Here is a 25,306-nt window from a genome sequence, read left to right on the forward strand (position 1 = left end):
TCTGGAGTAGGGTTGGGGGCATAAAGAAAGTGGAGCCTTTGGAGAGGAAATGGATTTGAGGAGACTTTTTAACGACAAGTAGGAGTTTGCAAAGTGAATGTGTGGCACTTACGGCCAAGTTGTAGAATGCTCAAGTTGTAGAATGAGATTGTACTCAGGAACTTAAGGTTTTTGGTGTAACTTAAAAAAAAATAAGCTCAGAAGTGGTAATATATGAAGCTGGAAAGTTAAGAAGGATCATGCTAGGGTAGTGTTGAATGACATGCTAAGGAATTTTGATTTTGATTTTCTTTTTGGCTTTAGGGGTTAGGGAACTGTTGAAGAATTTGAATTGTGTCGTGATCATGTTTGCATTTTTTGAGATAATTTTGGCAGTAGTACCTAAGACAATTTCAATCTTTCCTGGAGGTATGCCTTTGGTGCTTTTCTCAATTTATGTAACTTCTATGAGTGATCTCTTTAGACCGATGACTCCTAAATCCAAATCTCTATTCCAACTTCTCTCCTTTTTCTTCAGACTTCTGATTAGAATTGTTTGTGTGTCCCTGGATGGAAATTTGGCTTAGTTCCTGTTTTTGTTCACCTTTAGATAATATAAGCTTTATGATCACTTTAGGTAGCAAAACAAGTTTCAATTCAAAATTTAGAATATTTATTTCAATATGTTTATAAACACATCATTATTCAAAAGCTCTTCCTCTTCAACCAAACCAAGACTGGGTACCAGTGCCCCTCCTTGCCCCACTTTAGCCAGTTGGAAAGAACCTTCTTTGTTCACCTCCACACCCACTCACTAGGGTCTTTGTAGGGGAGGTGAGGAAGAGACCAGAGTTATAGAGACAGAAATTTCTTATTGGCTGATACTGGCTTTATGGCCAGTATTGGCTTAATGGCTTCATTGTCTGTAGGCCTGGGGGATATTTAAAACTAACTCTTTTGGTTATTTGCCTGAGATGTTTGAAGATTTCACTGTCGGGTCCCTCTGATCTCACCTCCCTTGATCTGGGTAATGACCTCTCCTTGAGAATGAACATTCGGATCTCTCCTTTGCTTCTCTTCCCAGCAGTACCTACAGCCTCCTCCTGCAGGAGTCCCTTACTTACCCTGGCAAATTACTCTTTTGAGCAGGATTCCTTTCCTTTCATAAGTGAATTTAGGCAAACGTTCCTACCACAATTCCTATCCTAAGATGCATATACATCTTTGATCTACAATCAGACAGGACTACAATTTACTTCTCAGATGCATTACCCTACCCTGCCACCACAGGCCACCTTACCCTCACTCAGGTACTGGGCTTCTGTGTTTTTTCAGTTGCAGGAAACATACAAATTCAGGGAAGCTCTCTGCGTGGTTCCCTTAAAATCCTTGTGAGAAGGATATTTTAGGAAGTAGCGCATACCCCAGTCACTCAAAAATCCTTTCAAAAATCTCACATTCATGATCTTTTTCATCCTGAATCTAAGTGAGGGACAGAATTCTAGGTGAATTTGAACAAGATGGAAACCTTTTCTTAAGCTATAGGAAAATGAAAGTATTTATACTTACACATAAAGTAAATGGATTTCACTACCGAACCCAACCACTGAATTCTATTAAGAGTAGAAGATAATTAATATGACATATTGACAGTTACTTCCATATGAGAGAATAACCTGTGAGCATCTTTTCATTATACATAATCTGTTCTTTTTTTGCCAGTTAGTTTAGTTTTATTATAAATGGTTTTTATTCCATGAAAGTAAGCTTAAGTTATATTAGATTCTTTATGCATTTAAAATGAACTGATGTCATATTCAAATTAATTTTATATGCATAATATTCAATAAATTCTGTCCACACGAAATTGCCTTTTATCATTGGTGTAAACTCATCCGTATGCTTAGGTTTTGATGTTGGACAAAGTTGAAGAGTACGCTGATACTCCTTGGTTTTAGTTAAATCTGACTCCTCACTGGACTGTAAACTCTGTAAAGACAAGGACTAGATTTGAAATTTGACTATTTTGGGCCTGCACCATGTTGAGTACATATTAGGCAGTCAGTGCTGTGTGTCTTTTAGATGTCTTTTAACACTGTAATTAAAGGTATTAGGTAAGGTGGATAAATTTAAATAACTTAGAGCATTAATGGTATTTTGGAAATTCTATTTTATACTGATATAAATATATATGTATAAAAGGTATGGTTGATAGACTACAATAACTCATCACTCTAAAGAAAGTAGGAGAGATGTTTGAAGTCAAGAGATGAATACATTTTTTGACAGTTAATAGACCATGTCTTGGTAAGGCTGACATTGTTCTCAGACAAAACTCTGTGCCATAATCAAACAGCTGGTCCATAACCTTAAAAAAGAAGAACAATGCCCACTAGTAACAAGTTTAATTAGTCTAACTTGAATTTTTGTTGTTGTTATTGCTTACTGGGGAGACTAAAGACATGGGAATACTAAAGACATAGATGTACCTGTGTTTTTTCTTAGCTAATTTTTTTACTATGAAGTATGTTAGACATCAGGAAAACTGCACAGAATGTAAATTTATAGCTCAATGAGTTGTTATAAAGCTAACATCCATGTAATGCCCACTCAAGTCAAAAGATGAAATATTGATAGCGCTCCAAACTCCAATCAAAACCCCTTCCTTCCCCCTCACCAAAGGTAACCACTCTCCTGACTTTTAACACTATAGTAGAGTTCTACAGGATTTTGAACTTTATAAAAATGGAATCATACAATATACACTTTTTTTGTTTGGACTTTAAATTCTTAGTGTTTTTGAGGTTCATCCATGTTGATATGTATATCTATAGTTTATTCATTTTATTTAATGTATAGTTATCCTTTGTATAAATATACCACAAATTATTTACCTATTCTAATGTTGTTGTGGGGTTTTTTTGCCATTCTGAAGAAACTTTCTTGTACGTATCTCTTGATGCACCTATGCATATGTTTTTTAACAGTACGTGCCTAGGAGTATTATTGTTGAGTTGTATAGTATAAGTATCTTCAAATGTAGTAGGAAATACTAATTTTTCTTCAAGATATTTGTACCCATTTATACTCTGACCAGCAGTGTTCTTGTTCCTCCATGTCTTTACCAACAGTTGGTTTTGTCATTTTTTGTTATTTTCATCCATTTAGGTAAATGAAAAGTCATATCTCATTATGGTTTACATTAGCGTTTTTCTGATTGCTAAGGAGGGTGTTCATTTCTCATGTGCCTATTGGCCATTTGTACATCCTCTTTTTTCTCAATTTTATTTTTAAATAATTGCAGGTTTACAGGAAGTGGTAGAAGCAGTTACCACCTGGTTTCCTCCAATGGTGACATCTTGCATAACTGTAGAGCAATGTCAAAGCCTGGAGATTGGTATCAGTATGATCCACTGAGTTGATTCCTATTTCAGGAGTGTTATATACACTCATCTGTGTGTGTATGTTCCATGCAATTTTATCACACTTACAGCTTCATACAACCACTTCTGCAATCAAGATTTAACATTGTTCTCTTACTACAAGGCTTCCTTGTGTCATGCCTTTTTGGCAACCTTACCTTCTCTCTCCAACCCTAACCCATAGCAACCACTAATCTGTTCTCCATCTCTATTTTTATTATTACTTTTGGAGTGCTTATTCAAATATTTTTCACTGTTGCCTGTCTTTGCTCGATTTTTGGGTGTTTTTACATGTAGTTATATGTATAACAAGTACATTTTCCTACTCTATGGGTTGCATTTATATTTTCTTATTGGTACAATCTGATGAATAAAAGTTCTTGATTTTAATCTAATCTTAGTTATATTTTTTCTTTATGTTTAGTGACTTTTGTCTCTTGTTTAAGAAATCTTTCCCTTCGCTTAGATCATGAAAATATTTTCCCAGAAGCCTTATTGTTTTGTCTACAATCCACCTGGAATTGATTTTTGGTGTGAAGTAGAGGTTGAGTTTTATTTTTTTCCATATGAATAGCCAATTGACCCAGAACTCTTTATTGAAAAGACTTTTTCCCCACAGCTTTGCAATTTCAGCTTTGTAATTAATCATGTGACCCTATGTGTTAAGAGTCCTTCTCTGGGCTCTTGTGTCCCATTGGTGAACTTGTCTACCCTTGTACCAGTTACATGCCTTTTTATTTACTGTTGGTTGATAATAGGTCTTCACATCTGGTAAAGCAAATAGTTGCAACTTGTTCTTCATGAGTGTCTTGGATTTTCTTGGTCTTTTACATTTCCATATATATTTTAGGAGCATCTTCTAGAGTTGTAAAAAGAAAACTGGGGATTTTGATTACTAATGCACTGAATCTATACATCCTTCAGGCATGAGTTGGCATTTCTACAGTACTGAATCTTAGTTTATTAATAAGCCCTCTATTCATCTAGATATTTATTTTTGATGGTGTTTTATTGCCTTATCATAAAGTTTTTACCGTCTTTTATGAGATTCATTCCAAGATATTATTCTAAGTGACAGTGTAAAAGAGTACCTTTTTAGAGTTTCATTTTCTGAGTATTTGTTACTGTTATAAAGAAATATAAAGGAATGTTGTATATTTGTATCCAGGAAAATTACTGAACACATTAATTCTAGTAATTTCTCTCTTGATTTTTTAGTAGTTTCTCTATATATCATCATGACATTTGCAAATGCTGGTTTTTTTCTTCCTTTTTAATGCTTATACTGCTTGCCTGCATCCTTCTCCATCCCTCCCCCTCCTTCCCTCTGTCTCTGTTTCTCTCCCTCTCTCATATTTTCTTGTCTCACTGAATGGCTAGGACTTTAAGTACAATACTGAATAGACATCATGTTAGCAGGTATTTATGTGTTATTCCTGAGCAAATGGAAAGTCTTTAACTTTTCACACAGAAGTATGTGTTTGCTATAGATATTTTATGAAAATACTTTATCAGATGAAGGACAATTATGGAAGTCTCTTTCTAGTCCTCATTTGCCAAGAGGTTTTTGTTTTTATCATGAATCAATGTTTAAGTTGTCAGATTATATTTCTGCACCAATAGAGGTGAACATATTGTTCTTCCTTGTTTTGTTAATGTGGTGAATTGCACTGATTGATTTTCAAATCCTAAACCAGTCATTTATTCCTGGGGTGATACCATCCTGGAATTGATGTATGATTCATTTTATATTTTACTGGATTCAGTTTGCTAGTATTCCTTTAGGACAGTTACTTCTGTGTCCATCAGTGAGATTGCCTTGGAATTTTCTGGATTTTAGTAAGCATCTTTTGTTTGCTTTACAAATTCTTTTATCTTCCCCATGTCTAAAGTGCTTCTCTTGTGGGATTTGCTATCTTAGATAATGATATCATCATCCCTATGCTCATATGCACCCTTAAACCACACACATGTCCATCAATTACCAATTCGGTCACCTCCTCCTTTTATGTAGTGTATCACTCAGTTTTGTCATTCTTTCCCACCGGTCAGCTCCTACACTAGTTCAGAATGCTGTTGTCTCTTTAATGGTTCTAACAATCCCTAGAAGGTTTCTCTTGCCACCGGTTTTGTTCCTTCCTATCTATTTTCCATATTTTAGTTAAGACAAACTTATAAAATAAAAAATTATTTTATGTTACGTTCTTTCTTAAACATTTACAGTGGCTTCTCATTGAATTTCTTTGAATTCCTTGGATGGACTATGTTTTCTCCTATGTCCAAGCCTTTGCCCGTGCAGTTTCCTTTGCTGGTAACATTCACAGAATACACAAACTAGGTACTACATAGTATGTAGCAAAAATAGCTTCGCAGCAGAGCAGAGGAGTTGTAGAAGGAGCAAGGCTTGGCAAAAGAATGACTAGTCAGGAAACAGTTCAGGAGCTGATCTTCAAGCATTATCTGTCTACTTTATCATTTATTGGATGCTTGGCCTGGCATGTTTTGTGGTACCTGGAGGTGAGTTCTTAAAGAGAGCGTGCCATGCTCGCCCCCTGTGCTCATTTCTGGATAGCACATTTTATGGGTCATGTCAAAAGTAAAGCCTTTTAAGTAATAACCAGGGTAGTGAGGAATTGTTGAAGGCACTAGGGATGGTTAACCCACTAAGGTGATACTTGAAGGACTATCAGATGAAAAGGGAAATTTAAAAGATTCTGTATACATTGAGGACTACAAGGATGTAAATAATTGCAAATGTACGGACACATTCAAGAAGGCAGACTTCATATCCAAATTAGGAAGAACAATCTAGAGACTGGAACTCCTCCAGTATGGAAAGAGCTGCCTTCTGAGACACTAAGTTTCCTCTTTGATGTATTCATGCAGTGGTTGGTCGGTTACATAAAGGGAATATATATATATATATATTAGGTCTGTGGTTCCAAGACTCAGGCCATATCTCAGACTAATTAAATCATAGTCTCTGGGGATGAGACATAAGAGTCAGTAGTTTTTGAAGCTTCCCAGATGATTCCAAAATGCAGACAAATTTGGGAAGCGCCCTGTATTAGCAGGAGGTTTCAACTCTTCGGTGGTTTTCTTGCATCAGAATTGTTTAGAAGAGATGGAAAAACAACAACAAAACCCAGAACAGATTTGCAAGCACTGCCCTGTAGCTTCTGAATTAGCAGGGTTGTGTGGACCCCAGGAATCTATGTGATTAAGATTATTACCAGTAGATTCAGTTTTCTGGCTGGGTTTGGAAACCACTGGGTTATAAGGAGAGTGCCCTGTGCATTCATAATCTAGCAAGGCACTTAATAAACTCATTTATGGTATCCTTGTAGACAATAAAATATGTAATATGAATTGACACAAGTATGTCTAGGACAAAGAATGTGTTTTGGAGCCAAAGGTATCTGAATTCAAATTCTAATCCTGTTACACTTGTTTGACTAGACTTACAAAATTTCCTTACACTCTCAGTTTCCTCGTCTTAAAATAGAGTAATAAGAACCATTTTATAGATTCATTATGAAGTTTAAATAAAGTTGTTTATGAAAAGTGTCAGTCTAGCATAGTGTCTAGTTATATTGGGCTCTTTTCTGAATTCTGTAGTTCTATGAATGCTGAAATTAATGAGCGGGACCATGGAGCTTATACACGTCTGGTGAATGTATGTGTATTTTGCTTGATGTGCTATGAATCCCTGGTTTTAATATTCTCTTTTGGTTCAGGTATTCTAATTGGTATTTTAAAGGCCATAGGGTTAAAGAATAATGCCTTTCACTTGCTATTACTTTTATGTGAAATATAATCCATGCCTACAATCTTTTTCTAAATTGGACATTTCAGATAAGAAGTTTTCATTAATTGTACTATAAGTGGTGGGGGAGAATTAACTATGTGCTTATTTTTTCTTATCACAGGTTTACAGGAACTGTGTAATTATTTGTTAAAATGGAAAACGGTGAAGAAAGAAAAAGATAGCAGTTGGAGTTAAAATTCCTGGATGAATATTTTGCTCTTGAGAAGTCTGCATTTAAAACCATATGCTGATTTGGAAAGTCCCAGGAGTAAATTACACAATTCATGTTTTCCATTCAATCAATGGATTTTTTAATCATTCCTTGGAGTTGATGAAGTTCAGAGACGGTGCGTGATGGGAAATGTGGCATTCCAGTGTTTTCCTAGTGATTGCATCTTGGATTAGTTTGCTGCTTTCTTGAAGAGATTCCATTGTGAAGGGTAAGAACCTAATGTGATGGATTTATCTTCAGAGATGAACAGACATGGAAAGAATCCAGTGAGTCACAAGCTAGAAGATCAGAAGAAGGTAATACAAATACATTTCCTTTTGCTTGATCATTTTTGTTTTTGCTTACATAGAATTTTATAAATTGAAAATGAATGTGCTTTGAGAGATAAAATAACATAGTATTTCATGGAAATTAATCCTGTAGCCAAGTGTTGCTACGGGTCTGGATTTCATTATCAGTTAGTGGTTTTGTTTCTAAAGTCTTCCGAATTCATCCATCCAGTGGGTTTGTAAAGGATTCTGCTGTGTTTGCCCACCCTTGACTTGATTCTAGTGACATGCTGGCCTGACCTCATGTGAACAGTTTTCTGAGATTCAGGATGAGGTATGAGTCCTGGGGCATCTCTGGAGTAATGGAGCAAGTTAGAGCTCTCCTAAAAGAGAACACCTGCCTTGCTGTTATTAGGAGGCATAGTTGGCATTTGAAATTCTCTGATTTCATGTCCTTGGTGCACACATCAGCTTCTCATTTTTCCAGCTAGCCTAGAAAGAGAGTCGTGAGGCAACTGTGAGCTTTGGTTTGCCTCTTCATGTGTGATGTCTAAGGAACTAATGGAAAATATCAAGAAAGGACTGTGCTGATATATATTTTTAAATGGTCTTAGAGAGCTTCTGAGTAGGAAGCTGGGAATTGAATACTGAGGGTTGCATTTCAACCTCATTTTTCTACCTTTTTAGAAACTCTTACCTGCTAAACTGTTGCATTGTTGTGAGAGCACTTATCAGAAGGGTCAGGGATGGTGCCCAGCAGAGAAAGCCTGCTCATAATGAAATATATTCTCTTTTGTGGTGCCTTTTATTGAATCCATTAGTACAGGAGATGTGTGTGGGGACCCACTGGCTAAGGCACGAAAGCAAGGAATAGTGAGATAATAGAAAGAAGATTTTTCGCTAGAACTGGATTTAAGGGGCATGATTAAGGTTTGTTTTTACATCTGTCTCAGAAATTATTTACTACTCACTTTGTACTCCCAGAAGACACCTAGCTCTTTCACAGGTTTAGAGGTAAGAAATTTAGAAGAGGCCATAAAGAGTCAACAGCTTATTAATTTGTTCTGATCTTATGACCAGTGCCACTGGATTGGGGGCTACACGGATCCCTTTGCATCAATCCAGGTAGAAATGGATGGATTATTTGTGCCAGTTTGGTGCCTTCATTGAGTTTACCTTCAGTATAAGTAAATTTCAGAAAACACTAAGTACTATAAAATCCAAGATGCCTGGTCAGTTTTCAGTTCATTGTGGGTATAAATTTCTGCACAAATTAAGTGTGTTACCAAGAATGCTGTTGGTGTTTTAAACGGTCGACATTTTTTTTTTTTTTGATGTTGTTGGCAATAAGGGTGTTAATCCAAAAGAGTTGGCAAGCTAAGTTTCCATCTAAAGCATGCCCTTCAATTTCTTAACTACTGAGGAGCCTTTAATCCTTTTTCTCTATTCACATTTTTTAAATGTCCTTCACACTGATGGTAATTTGCATACTGTATTTGGCTAGTGAAGAGTGTGAATGAAAAATATTGCCTGCCATATCATTAAAAATGGATGTTGCAGCCATCAAGCCATCACATTGTAGCTGCCCCAACAGTAAGCCCTGAGGGAACTCAGGATAGAAACAGGATGCCCACCATCAGCCACTGCAACTACCCGTGAAGGTGCACCCTGAGGAGACTCAGGTTGAGAGAGCACAGGATGCTGGCCCCAGATAGCGGAGGTGCATATCAAAGGAATGATTTCAGTGCCTTCTGACTCTTGCATATTCCCATACATAGAAAAGCACTAAATTCCTTAACTTGAGGTGTCTGGTTTTCTTTAATTAACAGTAACCTTTTGATGTTTTGACTGCCTGGTCTTTGTTGCAAAGAAGTCTTCAGTTTTGTCCTCCCAAATAAAACATAATTCTCAACTTTTAGGTTGTTCATTATTTTTCAGTTGACAAGAGGGAAGTGGGTTAGGTAAGCAATTAATACTACAGAGTTCTGATTTTTGATAGAAGCCCTGCTTTTCTGGCAAGAAAGCAAAGTACCTCTACAAGTGCTATCCTTACATTTCCCAAATAAGAGATATTTTTGCAAACACAGAATGGATTGCAAGCTAAAGAATGGAATGAAATGGAATGGAATGAATTTTAAAAGTTATTTTGAAAATTTCTTGAATGGAACTTTAAATAATGGTCTGTAATGATGCTTAGTTGCCCAGGCCAATTCACAAAGGACTGTTTAGCATAAAGAATATATGAATATAAATAAAGAATATAAAAGTTTAAACAAACTATGAGGATCCATGATTCTGTGGAAAAAATATTAAAAAAACAGCTTGGTGTTGTGGTCCAAGAGCATCACTATTTCCCTGTAGTTTTACCTTCTAGTTGGTAAGGAGATGGGAGAGGAATGAACATTTTCATTGAGCAGTATCAAGATGGAAAATAGGGTTCTAATTCCTGGCCACCCAGTTGGTGTAGGCATTTGCAGTGAATAAGTCAGAAACTCAGATGTTGATTGATCAGTTGATCAATACTTAAGATTTCAATTTGTTGAGTGTCAGCAGGAATACCTAGTCTAATGACAGATTTGTGAATTTGTATTAAGGAGAAAAATGAAATGTAGCATCATAAATCTTTATAGACTAAGCTTTGGGCACAGCCCTGACACCACACAATTGCCAGTAGAGATTATAAGATTATTCATGTAATTAAGTGTTTGTAGTCCTTTGTGATGAATTAATTTAACAGGCACAGTATTTTACATCAGTGAAATAAAATGCATCAATTCTAACTCACAACTTGAAAATACAGTGGTGAAACATTTTTCTGGTATTACTGAAAAATGTGTCCTTTTCACAGTTTGACTTATGTATGGTAGACAATCAAAGCAAGGTGTGTTGAACTGGCTTGAATATAGGCTCCTGTTTTGTACTCTGCACAGCTGATTTCTTGTTCAGTATATAAATAGTTCACTAGCTTTTGTTCTTAATTTAAAATATGTGGATTTGTACTTATTTTGCTCTGCTTCTAAGTAGAAACTTTTAGGATGATGAGCATGAGAGTTTGTGAATATGTGTTTTACTGTAATGCGTAGGTAAATGTCAGGGAAGAGATCATTTGTGGAGTACTTGCTATATACCACGCACATGCTTGGTCCTTTCAGATTTATTAAGAAAGTACCTTCTTACAAAGATAAAAACTGCTCTTACCTCTTTAAGATATTTGGTCCTGTAAACGTTAATGATCAGTTCCTCAAGAATATATATACTAAAAGATACATACACACACTATTATTCAAAATTAAAGGGTTCAAAATTGTGTGTAAATTCTCTTGGACTTCTTTTAAGTAATGCCTCATCACCTCACTAAGTCTGAACATAGGAAAACATACTTGAAGGTTAAAAACCTATCATGTCCACAAATCCTATATTGAAGTGCTCTTCATTATGGATAAACCAGAAATGTGGCTCTTATAGGAATTGAGAATACTTCTAAGAATTTCAAATCAACTTGGATTAGTACAGGACTAGGTGGAATTCAGTTGTCTTTTTGATTCCTGTGATTTTTATCAGTAGACCTTTCAGTTAGTATTGGCCCATAATCCTCCTCTTGGCATTCAGCTTCTGGAATGTCCCAGATGGGAGAATTATGGTGGCATCGAAAAGCTCCTGAATGCCCATAATGAGGTGTTTATTTTTGGAAACTTTACCTTTTGACCCTTGTTTGCTCATTGATGCCAGGGAAGTTGGTATATTGCTTTGTGGAATTATTTCTGCAAAAGCTTCTGGAACAGTGAAAGCCCTAAGGTACAAATGTCACTTCTGTATAATTACTTGTGACCTTGAACTGAAAAGCACAGCTCAGTAGATTTCACTGTCAGTCTAATTGCAGCAGTTTGCTATTCAGACAGCCCTGGGACACTGCTTTATTGCTCCATGACTATTTTGTATATTAAACCAAACAACTTGTCATAGTCAACAATTTACTAGGTACTGCTAAAGAGGGTAGCAGGATACACATTTTGAAATTATGGCAGTGACATACAATAAATATATAGTGACTTGTTGGAATTATTTTGTTTCTCTATTCTCTAAACCAGAAACAGATGAGCAGTATTATTGCATATATGCGGAGGTACTTACTTTTATGGAAATGTCCAAGATGGATGCCATCTCAGTTTGTCACTTCCTAAAATCATGTCTTTTACATGTTAGCATTATTTTCACACTGCCATGCAAAAATAACTCAAGATAAATTCCAACACATCATGTCTTTCTTTCTAAGAGATGACACTTATTTCAGAAGTGACATACTCCGGGTGTAGTGAATAAGAGTGTTTAAGATGTGGAAAATCATGGAAAATGAGAGCAATGACTGTATTTATTAATAGGAAAGGGGGTACTGATGGAGCAAGCCTCTTATTTTAAGGGCATCCCCTGTGATGTTGTGGACTTAAAATCAAGTTTAAGCGGGGAGTTAGAGAAAGCATCATCTGTAAGTGACAGTGAGTGCTTCATCACAGTCTGTCCACATAGACTAGTTTTGTTCTTTTTTTTTTCTGTTGACATCATGCAGAAGTATGATCCAGATGTGTATCTGTATATGACTGTGTTAGGCTAATCTAATAATTTTACTGAAAAATCTTACCCACTTATGTTTGCCACTGCTTTGTAGAGTAAAACTACTTTATCAATTTAAAACTAGCCTAATATTTATTTTTATTTTCTTTTAGTGTGCTGCTTCTTTTAATTTAGACTACATTTGTTGCGTTTTCTTGCAGTGATGGTAAAACAGCATCGTATAAGAGTTAAGAAGATTGGGATTATTCTCACAGGTGTTGAGGACTACTTGAAATTATGGTGGAGACTGACTAAAGATCTGTCTTCTTAAGATAAAATACAAAGATAAATCACTATAGAAGAGAGGCTTAGGATAGATTCAGCCCTTCATTCTTTGATGTTCTTGAAGGTTGGACTCATTACACGGTGCTTTATTTTTATAAATCTGCCTGACTTCTTTTTTTGTTAGTGTGTACAATATATGTTAAGAGGACCGTGAGGGAGGCTGAGGTTTCTGAAGCAAAACCACATCGTTTATTAATCATCCAGTCCTGAAGCATGAGTGCTAATAGGAATGGATTGTCTGGGGGTTTCAACAAAATTGACTAGTCATAATTGACTAGTTACTGATTATTCAAACTTCTAATTTTTGAAATCTAGTTGACCCTTTATTAACACCTGATTTGAACTGTGTGGGTCTGCTTCCATGCATATTTTTTTCTGTGAATATGTACTACAGCACACGGTCCATGGTTGGTTGAATCCTCAGACTCAGAACCTCAGATACAGAGGGCGAGTGGAAAATTATAGGTGGATTTTTGACTGCGAGGGGATCAATGCCCCTAACTTTTGTGTGTTCAAGGGACAACTGTACATTGAGCAGCCATTTTGCACTGTTATTATATCAATCTGGAATACAGGTATAGGCACAAATATGAATATCAGGTTCAGTAAGAAACTAGTACTGGCATTGTGGCACATTGTGATGCCGATTAAGACTGCCCGTAATTTCTTCCTCTGCCCCTTCGTCATTTATAAAAGGATGCTGTAAACAGCCGTCTCTAAGCCACTTGACCTGGAGTTCTCTAAGGATGAATTAGATAAGGTGAACTCTTTTTCTGCTCAGAAGTGATTCTAGAAGCTTCTCTTTCAAATCTGAACTTGGATAGAACCTCCTTTAAAACTTCCTCTATTATATCATTTGTGTTCCTCAAATAGACTTCTGTAAGTTTGTATGGCCACTGGCCTTTTTGCTTCTGACTGCATATATTTTCAGTGTAAACAGACTTGGGATAACAGAAAAAGCTGGAAATAGATAAAAGTAAACACTGTATTCCATGCTTCATGGTTCTTCTCATTTGTTGTAAACTGGACCGTGTTCTTTTTCCTGATTGGTGGATTTAAAGCGTCAACAGATATAATGGCCACATAATCTGCATATAAATAAAGAGACAAAATAGACAAGTCTGAAATATATGATACTTGAGTTATATATGTTTTGAACATTTTGAAGGCAGAATTATATATAAAGTGTTATGGTTATTGTCATAAATTATGATCTCAGTATTAATACAAACATATAAGGTTTAGTAAATTTTAATTCCTGTTTCTTCATAAATACCTTCCTCTGTCTTGATATTAGCACATGAATTATTCAAGCTTTTATTATTTCATGACGGAATGACCAAGACTAATCTTTTTCTAAAATATATTGAAAAAATATGTACATATACAATGTAGAAAACTTGTACTATGCTAATGCACTGATTTGTTCTCACCTTTTTATATATATATCATTATATTTTAAACATATATTTATACCTATTATATATAAATACATAACTTTTAAAAGCAAATATTATAACATTTGCTGCCCTGCCTTGAATGGCCAATCATATCATTGTTAGTTTCTCTGTAAGATTCTGTTTCTAAAGGGGCTGGGACTGTTCTCCATTTGACTGTAGAAACGTATACATTTGAACATAGCACAATAATTTTAAAACAATAGTTCAACCATGTCCATTTGGCTCTCTTGAGGTTCCAGATGAGTATAAACATGAGGACTGAGATTCCAGAAAGCTTACCCTGAGGTACCCACGTGGGTGAGAATCTGTGAATGCATGAATACATACCATTAAAGAGGGCTGTGTATCAAAATCAGGAAAACAGATTTATTCCTCATTTCCAAAGACCTTAGATTGGAGGCTTATCACAAAATCGGAATACAAGTTGGCGCTCGAATGGAGTGAGGAGCAACAACAAATGTGTTAGCAGAGAAGAGTCAGAGAGGTTGGGGGTGGGCTGAGCAGCTTGATTGGTTTCTGTGGATAGCACGCTACCTGCTCAAGAGCAGGGCCACCTGATTTAATAGCACTAGGCCCAGGTGGACAGAACTTTTCGTGTTTTCCTTCCATGAAGACTGACCAAATGTTTCCAAGACTGCTGATATTCAGTGAGGATGCAATGCCTGGGATAAGAGTTACACGAAACAAAGCAGATTTAATAATAGGTGGTGAAAGCAGTGGACATAAGAAATTCTGTTAATTTTACATGAAAATTTGGAAAATTCAAATGAGAAATAAGCAAGAAATCAACATCTTTTCTGTTCAAAGTGTTCTGCAGGGTAGCAGCAGCAGCTTTCTCATCTGGGAGCGTGTATAAGCAATGCAGTCTCAGACCCCACGCTAAACCTGCGGAATCAGAATGTGCATTTGTAACAAGACCTACAGGTGATTCTGATGCACAGCAGTGTTTGAGAAGCACTGCCCTAGAGACGGTGTCTGAGAGGTCCTCAGTGGGATTAAGGACCTACTGTTGTCATAAGATGCCCTTTATTTTCTGTTGTCTGGTTCTAATCTCCCATCCTGACTTCCCTCCCATATTTCCTGGAATCGTCAGCCAAATCAACTCCTTGCATTTGAATCATTGTTTCTGGTCTGCTCTGTGGAAACCTAAACTAAGACATTCTATATCGAGAGTTCTGGGCTAGAGTTTGGCTCTGTGTTAACACAGCTGCTTGGAATTTAAATTTTTCCAGAATTCTTTTATCCTTTTTATTCATTCCCATTGTACTCTTGGACATCCCCCGTGCACACCCAGATAGATGATAGCATCAACACTCACACAGTATGGCTGGCCCTGACTTAACACACCCTCAGTTGACAGGTGACCCATTCACAGGACAGCTGCTGCCTCCTCCCACTGTCACCCCATTGTTGATGGTCTCTGCAGCTGAAATTGTCCCAAGCAGTTGTTGAGGAAGCTGCTAGCACCTTCTCCCATCTCCTGCCATTACCTGATTTACTAAAAAGCAAACCAAACACAATTAGGAATCATTCATTGAATCTGGTGCTTGGGGTTTGAGGTGAGATTTTATGTGAAGTCTTCCTATTCACTCCTCTCTACCTCTAAGTTTCCCTGCTGAGGAAACTAAATATACACAAAACAGTTGTAAATGGGAACAAAGGAATAGCATTATAAAAAGAGTGCATATATATATATATATATATATATATATATATATATATATATATATATATATATATATATATATATATAAATGCTTCTAAACTGTCCTAAAAGTAGATCATCTCTGAGAAGATGTGGTACCTTAGGTCCAGAAGCCAAATCTGGGTTTTCTAGTCCTGCAAAGCTAGAATCACTGCTCCACTGAGAAGACCTGAATATACTAACCCAGTTAGTTGTGTGGATGACAATGGACAGAGAGAGACTTTCCGAAGAGGAGGACCCCGTTAGTGAGCTTACCGCAAATGAGCAGTACAACAGGAAAAATGTTGAGGCTCCTGACCCTACCTTGAGCAGAAAAAAACACTGCCTAGTAATAAAACATGGCCCACTATTTCACTCATGACTTGACCAGTAGGCTAGCAACGTCTTTGGTAAGGTCTAGTAAAAAGTAGTGTAAGGAATAGTTAGGAGCAAAGGATCTAGAATGACTGCCTGAGTTTGATTCTTGGCTTTGGCACGTTGTCAAATTACTCAGCTCCTATCTTCTCCTAGTTTTCTCTTTTGTGTTATTTCTTAAAATGGGAGTAGTGAAAATAATCATATACAAAGCATCTGGAACAGTGCCTCCCACGCAGAAACTCTCAATAACTTGTGGCTGTTGGGGGTGAACTAAGGAGTTGAACATCGTCCCTCCTCTGGGGACAGAGGCAGAATGTGAGCCGAAGGGCAGGAATGTTACTACCCTCTCATCGTTTGACTTCCTCTGAAGCCTTGGAAGAGCTGATGTCGAATGACTTCCGGGTTAGCTGCAATCACGGCAGCCCATCTTAGACTTCTCTCTCCCATCTGCATTTAACAAACAGTTTAGATACTTTTAATGCCAGAGTCCCCAAAAGGTGAAGGGCATCTTTATTTGGGAGGGAACAAAACGCACACGTGCGTGCGCGCGCACGGACACACACCACACACACAAAGAGGTGGAACTGGAGCTTATCATTCAATTCTCCACACTAGCCCTAGGGTAGAATTACCCAGTGGGTCCCAGTATTCTTTCCTGATTTCTATTAGACTTAGTATTAGTAGTTCATCTGAGACCAGGGCTCACTTTGCCTGTTTCCTGAAGAGAAGAGAGAGAATAGTTGGTGCTCAGGATATTTCATTCTAACTTATGGATCAGGGTCAGACATAGGTGACTAGAGCTCAACCCTAGAGCCAGTCAGATGAGAGTTTGTGAGTTCAAAGCTTTATTTCCCTTAGGATGACGAATTATTAAACCAAAATACTTTCTGGCCATGGCATGTTGACAAGTACAAAGTTACCCTTAATTCATGGTACATTTTAAATAAAAATTTACTTTCTAAATTCTAAACATTAGTATGGATTTTATTTCAGTTTCAAAGGGTAAAAGAACATTGAACATAGGGAAAATTCTCAGTACATCAACTAACTCAGGATTTATCTCTCTCATTTCCAAAGTGAGATTGAGAACATAAAAATTGTATACCACAAAGATATGTGATAAAGCAAATGTAGTATAAAATGTTAATTGTAGAGTCTAGTGGTAGGTATATAGGTGTTCATTGTAAAATTATTTCAACTTTTCTGTATGTTTGAAAATACATACAAAACAACATGGGGGGGATATGTTTATGAGATGTGATGCTTGTTTTCAATATATTTACAGTCTAGTGGCATATTTATAATTTTTCTGCCTTACTTCCCCAAGTTTGATCCTTCTCTTCGGTGTAACTCGGGGATCAAGAGAGCTTAGAGGATTTTAGAGGAGTTAAGGGAGACTGCTGTTATTAGTCTTTTTAGCTGCACTAGGTAGTTTTTTCCATTCTCCTGGGATTCTAAGCAGCATTTGTTACATGATATGTATGGGAAACACACAGTTTTCAACAAGGGACTTAAAAATTAGATTTAGGACTCCATCCCATATGTATGGAGTTTTCCTTGACTTAGAGATAAATTTTGTATATTCGATCATTTGTATGTTTCATAGAGGGGCACGATTATTGTGCTCCAATTTGAGTCTGGAAATGTCAGTTCCAAGCATTAATGCAATAAAAATAAATACCTTTTTATCATTTTTGGAATCATTGTCTATGATCAGTATTTCATATTTTGTAGAATAAACTCCATTATAAATTCTTCTCAACACATATTTCACTGGACAGTGTAGTTGGTTAAAGTACATTGAAATGTGCAATATTATATTGCCTGTTTAAAAGCTATTTCTTATAAGCATTTTTGCATAATGGTAAAATAGTTCTTTAGTGCCCAGTGGGTGCAATTCTTGGCTAAGAATTTTCTACGGTGTATTCAGAAGGCTCTACATATCGCTTGATACCTTCCAGTTAACTAACTGGGTTTTGAAAAGTGATTGTGTCAGAGAGAGAGATGGAGGTTAGTAGATTCAGGTTAGTGATGCTGCCCTTAGTTGTATTATGTATTTAATTTTAGCATAATATTTTGTTTGAAGGTGGAAATTATCAATTTATGAATTGTACACAGATTTGAATGATACAGTATTTCGGTTGAATTCAGTGTGCATTTGTGTATTTATGGAGTGCCAACTAGTGCCCTCTGGTAGGTAACAGTAATACACTTTACTGTGTTAACTGCGTTACTAATAAGTTTATCCATTTATATCCATCACATTCCTTTTGCATAACGAAGTGGGTTAGGCTCCAAACTAATATTTGAATAGCAACCTCTGTTTCACAAAACACTTTTCCTTGCATTTCTATCCACCCTTGCAGCTCACTGGAGCTGTAGGTCAGATATTCTTTATGTCCATTCTTGTGAAGGACTTGCCCAAGGTCAGAGAACTCACCAGGTTGCATCTTTCTTTTTTGCTTAGTGGTCTATGATTTTATTTAAAATTTTTATCTACCTATTTTAGCATGTTTTCTATGTGCATGGAAATTACATATCAAATACTTTCTCTTCTTTCTTAAAAACATTTATTAATGCTTTATTAAAAATCTGTTTGAAGGATATAAATCTATGAAAGCCTTTCAAGTTTTCTATTCAACTTTTCTGATATATGAGTCTGAGTATGATATACGTTCTTTGAGCAAATAGTTTTGAAAAGCTACCTCCAAAACGACTTGGAAAAGGTGTCAAAAATGAGAATCCAGATTTGGGAAACTGCAGCTCTTTGTTGGCATTCAACCTGGTTTGGTCACATTAGACTTGTCACATTTGGGAACTTAGATTCAAGGTTCTCTACCTTATTAAAGGTGACAGGTTTCATTAAATCACATTAGGAAGCTTCATTTAGTTGTTGGAAAATATGTTGTAAGGAACACAGGTCATGTTTAAATTTGATGGGCTACACAGAGAAAAATCATCAGTCCACACAGGTAGGGCCACACTCCATCTCAGCTTCTCAGTTTTGCTATCCTCATCAGCCATCGGATAATGCACAAAGCTTGGCTACCTGGTCTCCTGGCTGTGCCAGTGACACATGTGAGGACACGCAGGTATAAGAGCCGCCTTGCTCTCCTGTAGTGAAGCAGGATGTTCTTTTGGACCCCATTCACATTCAGAATGAATGCTCACCCTGGTGGAAATGAACGGGAAGTAGGGCCCATCCCAGAGGTAAGATTGCTTGCCATTTCCAGGCATAGTCACATCATTTTTGAGGGGATATTAAAAAATAAAATAAAATGGGTTTGTGCCCATCTTTAGACCTAATTTACTGTATGTTTGATTTGTTTGATGCAAAATGAAGATGAGCATAGTGTTCTATATAAATGGCCCTTTTGATTTTCTACTTTGGCAATATTCTTCTTTTTTTTCGGGGTTTTTCTTTTAATTATTTTTTTGATTTATTTTTCAATGGTTCTCTGGCTACAGGTGTCACATTTTCCTAACGTTTGTGTTTTCAACACATACTAATAATAGCTACAGTGTACTAATCAAAATGTGCCTATTCAGTTCTGAGGCAAGGCTGCCTCTTAAGAAGGTGATGGAAACGACCTGAATTTTCCTGCTTGCTTTTCACATTTTGGTGCTGGTAGTTCATTTTATACTTTATATTTTTCATTAAAATTAGAGGTTCTCCTTTGAAACCCTTACCAGCTCCTTGATTAAACAACCGTGTTAGGTACAAAGTAGAAGTTTTACCTTATGGTATCTCAGTAAGAAGGACCTCTATCTTTTAACAGTTGCTGGTATTGGCAAATCGTAATGTTTGCAAATAACAGATAAACAACACCTTGTGTATACATGTATTCTCTAATTAACACTGGGAAAGGATTTAGAGTTAAACTTTAAAAACAATGTGAATTTTGTAATTAATGTCTTAGTCTGCTTCACTCTGTAAAATATTTTTATATAATTATGAACTGATGCAGTGATTTCCACATTACTTCGGGAGAAAAGTACAAAATAATGTTAAATATAAACTGTGCCTTAATATTTCTGTAGCACTTGCCATTTATAAAGTGTCTTTCATAGCCATCATCAGGTACTAAATTAGCGGTCCAGCCTAATATATGACACTAAGAGTATTCATGAGTGTAACAATGATTTTTTTTTTTTTAAATGCACAGTGCTCCAGATTTATCATTTGCCTTCCTAAAACCCTTCAGTGACTTTCCAGTGCATTCAGAGTACAATCCGAACTCCTTAACCTGGCCTACGGAGCCCTGTGTGATCTTATTTTCATTCCCCCGCTCCAATCTTGTCTCCAAGCTGCAGTGTTCCATGTTCCTCCTTTTCAGGTCACATACATATACTCACTTTCCAAGTATTAGCTGGTGTCAGGGACACTGCATCACACCTGTTTGCAAGGTCTCTCCTCTCCAAGCACTTACTCTTAGACATCAGCCACTATTTTTTTTTCTACTGTCAAATGCAGTGTGCTTGATTATACTCTCTTTACCTGAATAGTGGGCTTCTAGTAAAACTTCCTTGGACCTTAGAGTCTATTTCAATGACTTCAAGATAATTTCCAACAACTCTCTTGCTGGGGAAGAGAAAACACAGAAATGAAAAATAATTTTTCTCTGATGAGCCATACTACTGTATAAAATACATGATGTAATTAGGTTTGTTGATTTCTTTACCTCTGAAATATTATGCATGTCCATTCTCAAAAACTTGCTGTAATGTTATTTTGTAATTTACACTGACTATCAGTTTCTTTTACATGAATTCTATTCTGTAAGGTCTTATAATATCGATTGGCCAAAAGTATTAAGATTTTTTTTCCTGGAAGAAAGACTTTATTGCTAGTGCTTAGGAGAGCACTTTCCCAGGTAAGAAAATGTAATCAGCCCTTTTTATGCTAGTTTTATATGACTAGATTCTTTCCGATCTTCAGAAAGACTAGGGGTCCATTAGCACGCACTGCTGTTTTATTTTTTTCTGAGATAATGGGCTTTCATACTCTTGTTTACAAACATAATTAAAAATAGGCTTTTGTAGAGAGGAACTTAATTTTAACAGAATGTTGATTAACTGAAGTGTTATTTAGTTTTTTCTAAAAGTCTTAGAGAGCACCTGACAAAAATTTAAGATCATTTCCAAGAGCAAGTAAAGCTAGAACAACTACTGCAAAATAGAAACCAGAGCTTAGAAAAGCTTTGAATACTTTGTTCTTACAGATACAGTATTCATTAGCCACTGTAGATATTACAATTTAAATTAATCAAAGTTGAATAATTTGGTTCTTCAGTTGTACTAGCCATATTTTAAGTGCTTAATCATTCCCTATGGCTAGTGGCTATCATATTGGACAGCACACATATATAACATTTTCATCATTGCAGAAAGTTCTGTTGGACATCACTACTGAAATGTTGCCCTGGTTAAAATGCAATGGATAATGGGATATTAGGGGAGTCAGAGTCAGAGATAGACCAATGCAAGTCAAAGGAAAAAGAGCAGTCATGGAAGGTATTTTGTCATCTTTTAGTGCACAAAATTGGAATGGGAGGCCATCATTGTTCTGTGATAAAGAGGACAATAACCTTTTCACCTGCCATAAATTTAGTGAGCAAAGTGAGAGGATCTTAAAGGTCAGTTAGACCAATTACCAAAGTAATATTTGAACTGTTTATATTGCTTATTCTTGCTTACATGGAAAAACCCAAAGCTCCCTATCTTAAGAAGCAACATACAATGAATGAGATAATCAGTTTTGCATTATATATAAAGAAAACATTGAATTACCGTAAATGATTATCCATAATAAATTATTTGATAATAAATTTTTACTGCTGCATTAAAATGAAGACTTTCCAAAATTGCTTTCCACGATCTCACGGGGAGCTAAGTGCTGTTTCAAATCTTAGAACATAATAAGGTCAACCAACAAATTAGTTAGTGTCAGGGCAAAGGTATTGAGGTCAGAAAAAGAACTGTAAAATACTTACAAAAACTCATGCATAATATTTTCCATCATTTTAGCAAATGATTTAAAATCATAATTGTACCCATTTATCTTGTAGTTCAACTCATCTGTTATATATATTTATTGTTTTCTTGCCAAAAGATAAGATCAATAGTGGCAATATGTTTCCTAAACTTCTCATAGAAAGAAATTTTACCAAAGCTAGAACAAATAAAATGTTAGCCAGTCAGCAAAGGCATCATTAGGTAAATTTGTGTTCCCGGCAGCATTGGTCTAAAATATGTATTACAGAAACCCATTTTCAGTGAGGTAATATCAGACCAGTTTAGGTACAAAATGGAAAGCTTGGCAAAACTGTTACATTCATTAAAAATGAAAGAGTAGCATGGAGTTTGACTAATAATACAAATATGTTACATGAACACTTAATTTACCAGGAATGTTAAGTCTTAATAGACTGAAATATATGTTCCATGTAATAATTACAGAATTTTAAAGCCACCCCCCCAAAAAAAATCTTAGAGATTACAAAGCTCACTCTGAACATCAGAAATCTGAGGCCCAGAGTGGCCATGTAACTTTCTCAAGGTCATAGTATCAGAGCTGTGATCAAAGACACATAGAGACTAATAGCTGCAATTCAATCAAGGAGATTTTTAAAAAATTAGACTGTCCATTACAATGTTTAACAGCTTATAATCTTTACCTGTTTTTTAAACATACATTTATGTATACCAGTCATTCCCAAATTTAATACAGAGTAGCTTCTCTTAATGTTATAAGCCAATACATGTTTACTATTACGTGTGACCGATAATTGGATAGAAACAACCCACTAAGGCACTTAAATTGAGCATCCTTCATCGTATCGTTGGCAGTTTCAAACAGTGGTGTCCACATCCCAAATTGTGATGTAGTTCTTTTTTTAAATTTTATTTTATTTTATTGTTTTAAACATCTTTATTGGAGTATAATTGCTTTACAATGGTGTGTTAGTTTCTGCTTTATAACAAAGTGAATCAGCTATACATATATACACGTTCCCATATCTCTTCCCTCTTGCATCTCCCTCCCTCCCATCCTCCCTAACCCACCCCTCTAGGTGGTCACAAACCACCTAGCTGATCTCCCTGTGCTATGCGGCTCCTTCACACTAGCTACCTGTTTTACGTTTGGTAGTGTATATATGTCCATGTCACTCTCTCACTTTGTCACAGCTTACCCTTCCCCCTCCCAATATCCTCAAGTCCATTTTCTAGTAGATCTGTGTCTTTATTCCCGTCTTACCACTAGGTTCTTCATGACATTTTTTTTTCCTTAGATTCCATATATATGTGTTAGCATACGATATTTGTCTTTCTCTTTCTGACTTAATTCACTCTGTAGGACAGACTCTAGGTCCATCCACCTCACAACAAATAACTCAATTTCGTTTCTTTTTATGGCTGAGTAATATTCCATTGTATATATGTGCCACATCTTCTTTGTCCATTCATCTGATGATGGACACTTAGGTTGCTTCCATGTCCTGGCTATTGTAAATAGATCTGCAATGAACATTTTGGTATGTGACTCTTTTTGAATTATGGTTTTCTCAGGGTATATGCCCAGTAGTGGGATTGCTGGGTCATATGGTAGTTCTGTTTGTAGTTTTTTAAGGAACCTCCATACTGTTCTCCAGAGTGGCTGTACCAGTTCACATTCCCACCAGCAGTGCACGAGTGTTCCCTTTTCTCCACACCCTCTCCAGCATTTATTGTTTCTAGATTTTTTGATGATGGCCATTCTGACTGGTGTGAGATGATATATCATTGTAGTTTTGATTTGCGTTTCTCTAATGATTAATGATGTTGAGCATTCTTTCATGTGTTTGTTGGCAATCTGTATATCTTCTTTGGAGAAATGTCTATTTAGGTTGTCTGCCCATTTTTGGATTGGGTTGTTTTTTTTTTTTTTTTTTTTTTTTTTTTTGTAAGTGAGCTGCATGAGCTGCTTGTAAATCTTGGAGATTAATCCTTTGTCAGTTGCTTCATTTGCAAATATTTTCTCCCATTCTGAGGGTTGTCTTTTGGTCTTGTTTATGGTATCCTTTGCTGTGCAAAAGCTTTGAAGTTTCATTAGGTCCCATTTGTTTATTTTTGGTTTTGTTTCCATTTCTCTAGGAGGTGGATCAAAAAGAACCTTGCTGTGATTTATGTCATAGAGTGTTCTGCCTGTGTTTTCCTCTAAGAGTTTGATAGTTTCTGGCCTTATATTTAGGTCTTTAATCCATTTTGAGCTTATTTTTGTGTATGGTGTTAGGGAGTGTTCTAATCTCATACTTCTACATGTACCTGTCCAGTTTTCCCAGCACCACTTATTAAAGAGGCTGTCTTCTCTCCACTGTACATTCCTGCCTCCTTTATCAAAGATAAGGTGACCATATGTGCGTGGGTTTATCTCTGGGCTTTCTCTCCTGTTCCATTGATCTATATTTCTGTATTTGTGCCAGTACTATACTGTCTTGATTACTGTAGGTTTGTAGTATAGTCTGAAGTCAAGGAGCCTGATTCCTCCAGCTCCATTTTTCGTTCTCAAGATTGCTTTGGCTATTCGTGGTCTTTTGTGTTTCCATACAAATTGTGAAAGTTTTTGTTCTAGTTCTGTGAAACATGCCAATGGTAGTTTGATAGGGATTGTGTTAAATCTGTAGATTGCTTTATGTAGTAGAGTCATTTTCACAATGTTGATTCTTCCAATCCAAGAACATGGTATATCTCTCCATCTACTTGTATCATCTTTAATTTCTTTCATCAGTGTCTTATAAATTTCTGCATACAGGTCTTTTGTCTCCTTAGGTAGGTTTATTACTAGATATTTTATTCTTTTTGTTGCAATGTTAAATGGGAGTGTTTTCTTAATTTCACTTTCAGATTTTTCATCATTAGTGTATAGGAATGCCAGAGATTTCTGTGCATTAATTTTGTATCCTGCTACTTTACCAAATTAATTGATTAGCTCTAGCAGTTTTCTGGTAGCATCTTTAGGATTCTCTATGTATAGTATCATGTCATCTGCAAACAGTGACAGCTTTACTTCTTCTTTTCCAATTTGGATTCCTTTTATTTCCTTTTCTTCTCTGATTGCTGTGGCTAAAACTTCCAAAACTATTTTGAATAAGAGTGGTGAGAGTGGGCAACCTTGTCTTGTTCCTGATCTTAGTGGAAATGG

At 36.2% G+C, this 25,306-nt stretch overlaps 1 protein-coding gene across 2 annotated transcripts in view; it reads left to right on the plus strand.

Annotated features, from left to right (window-relative positions):
• Nucleotides 1-25,306, plus strand: part of NAV3 (neuron navigator 3) — an 832,636-nt gene that overhangs the window by 239,002 nt on the left and 568,328 nt on the right. For both annotated transcript variants that reach the window (XM_067009787.1, XM_067009786.1), the window contains exon 2: nucleotides 7,331-7,737. In XM_067009787.1, coding sequence (XP_066865888.1) covers nucleotides 7,666-7,737 — 72 coding nt within the window. In that variant the 5' untranslated portion in view covers nucleotides 7,331-7,665. The remainder of the gene's footprint in view (nucleotides 1-7,330; nucleotides 7,738-25,306) is intronic.

Source organism: Kogia breviceps, chromosome 12 (assembly GCF_026419965.1).
Source record: "Kogia breviceps isolate mKogBre1 chromosome 12, mKogBre1 haplotype 1, whole genome shotgun sequence".
Classification (NCBI taxonomy): domain Eukaryota; kingdom Metazoa; phylum Chordata; class Mammalia; order Artiodactyla; family Physeteridae; genus Kogia; species Kogia breviceps.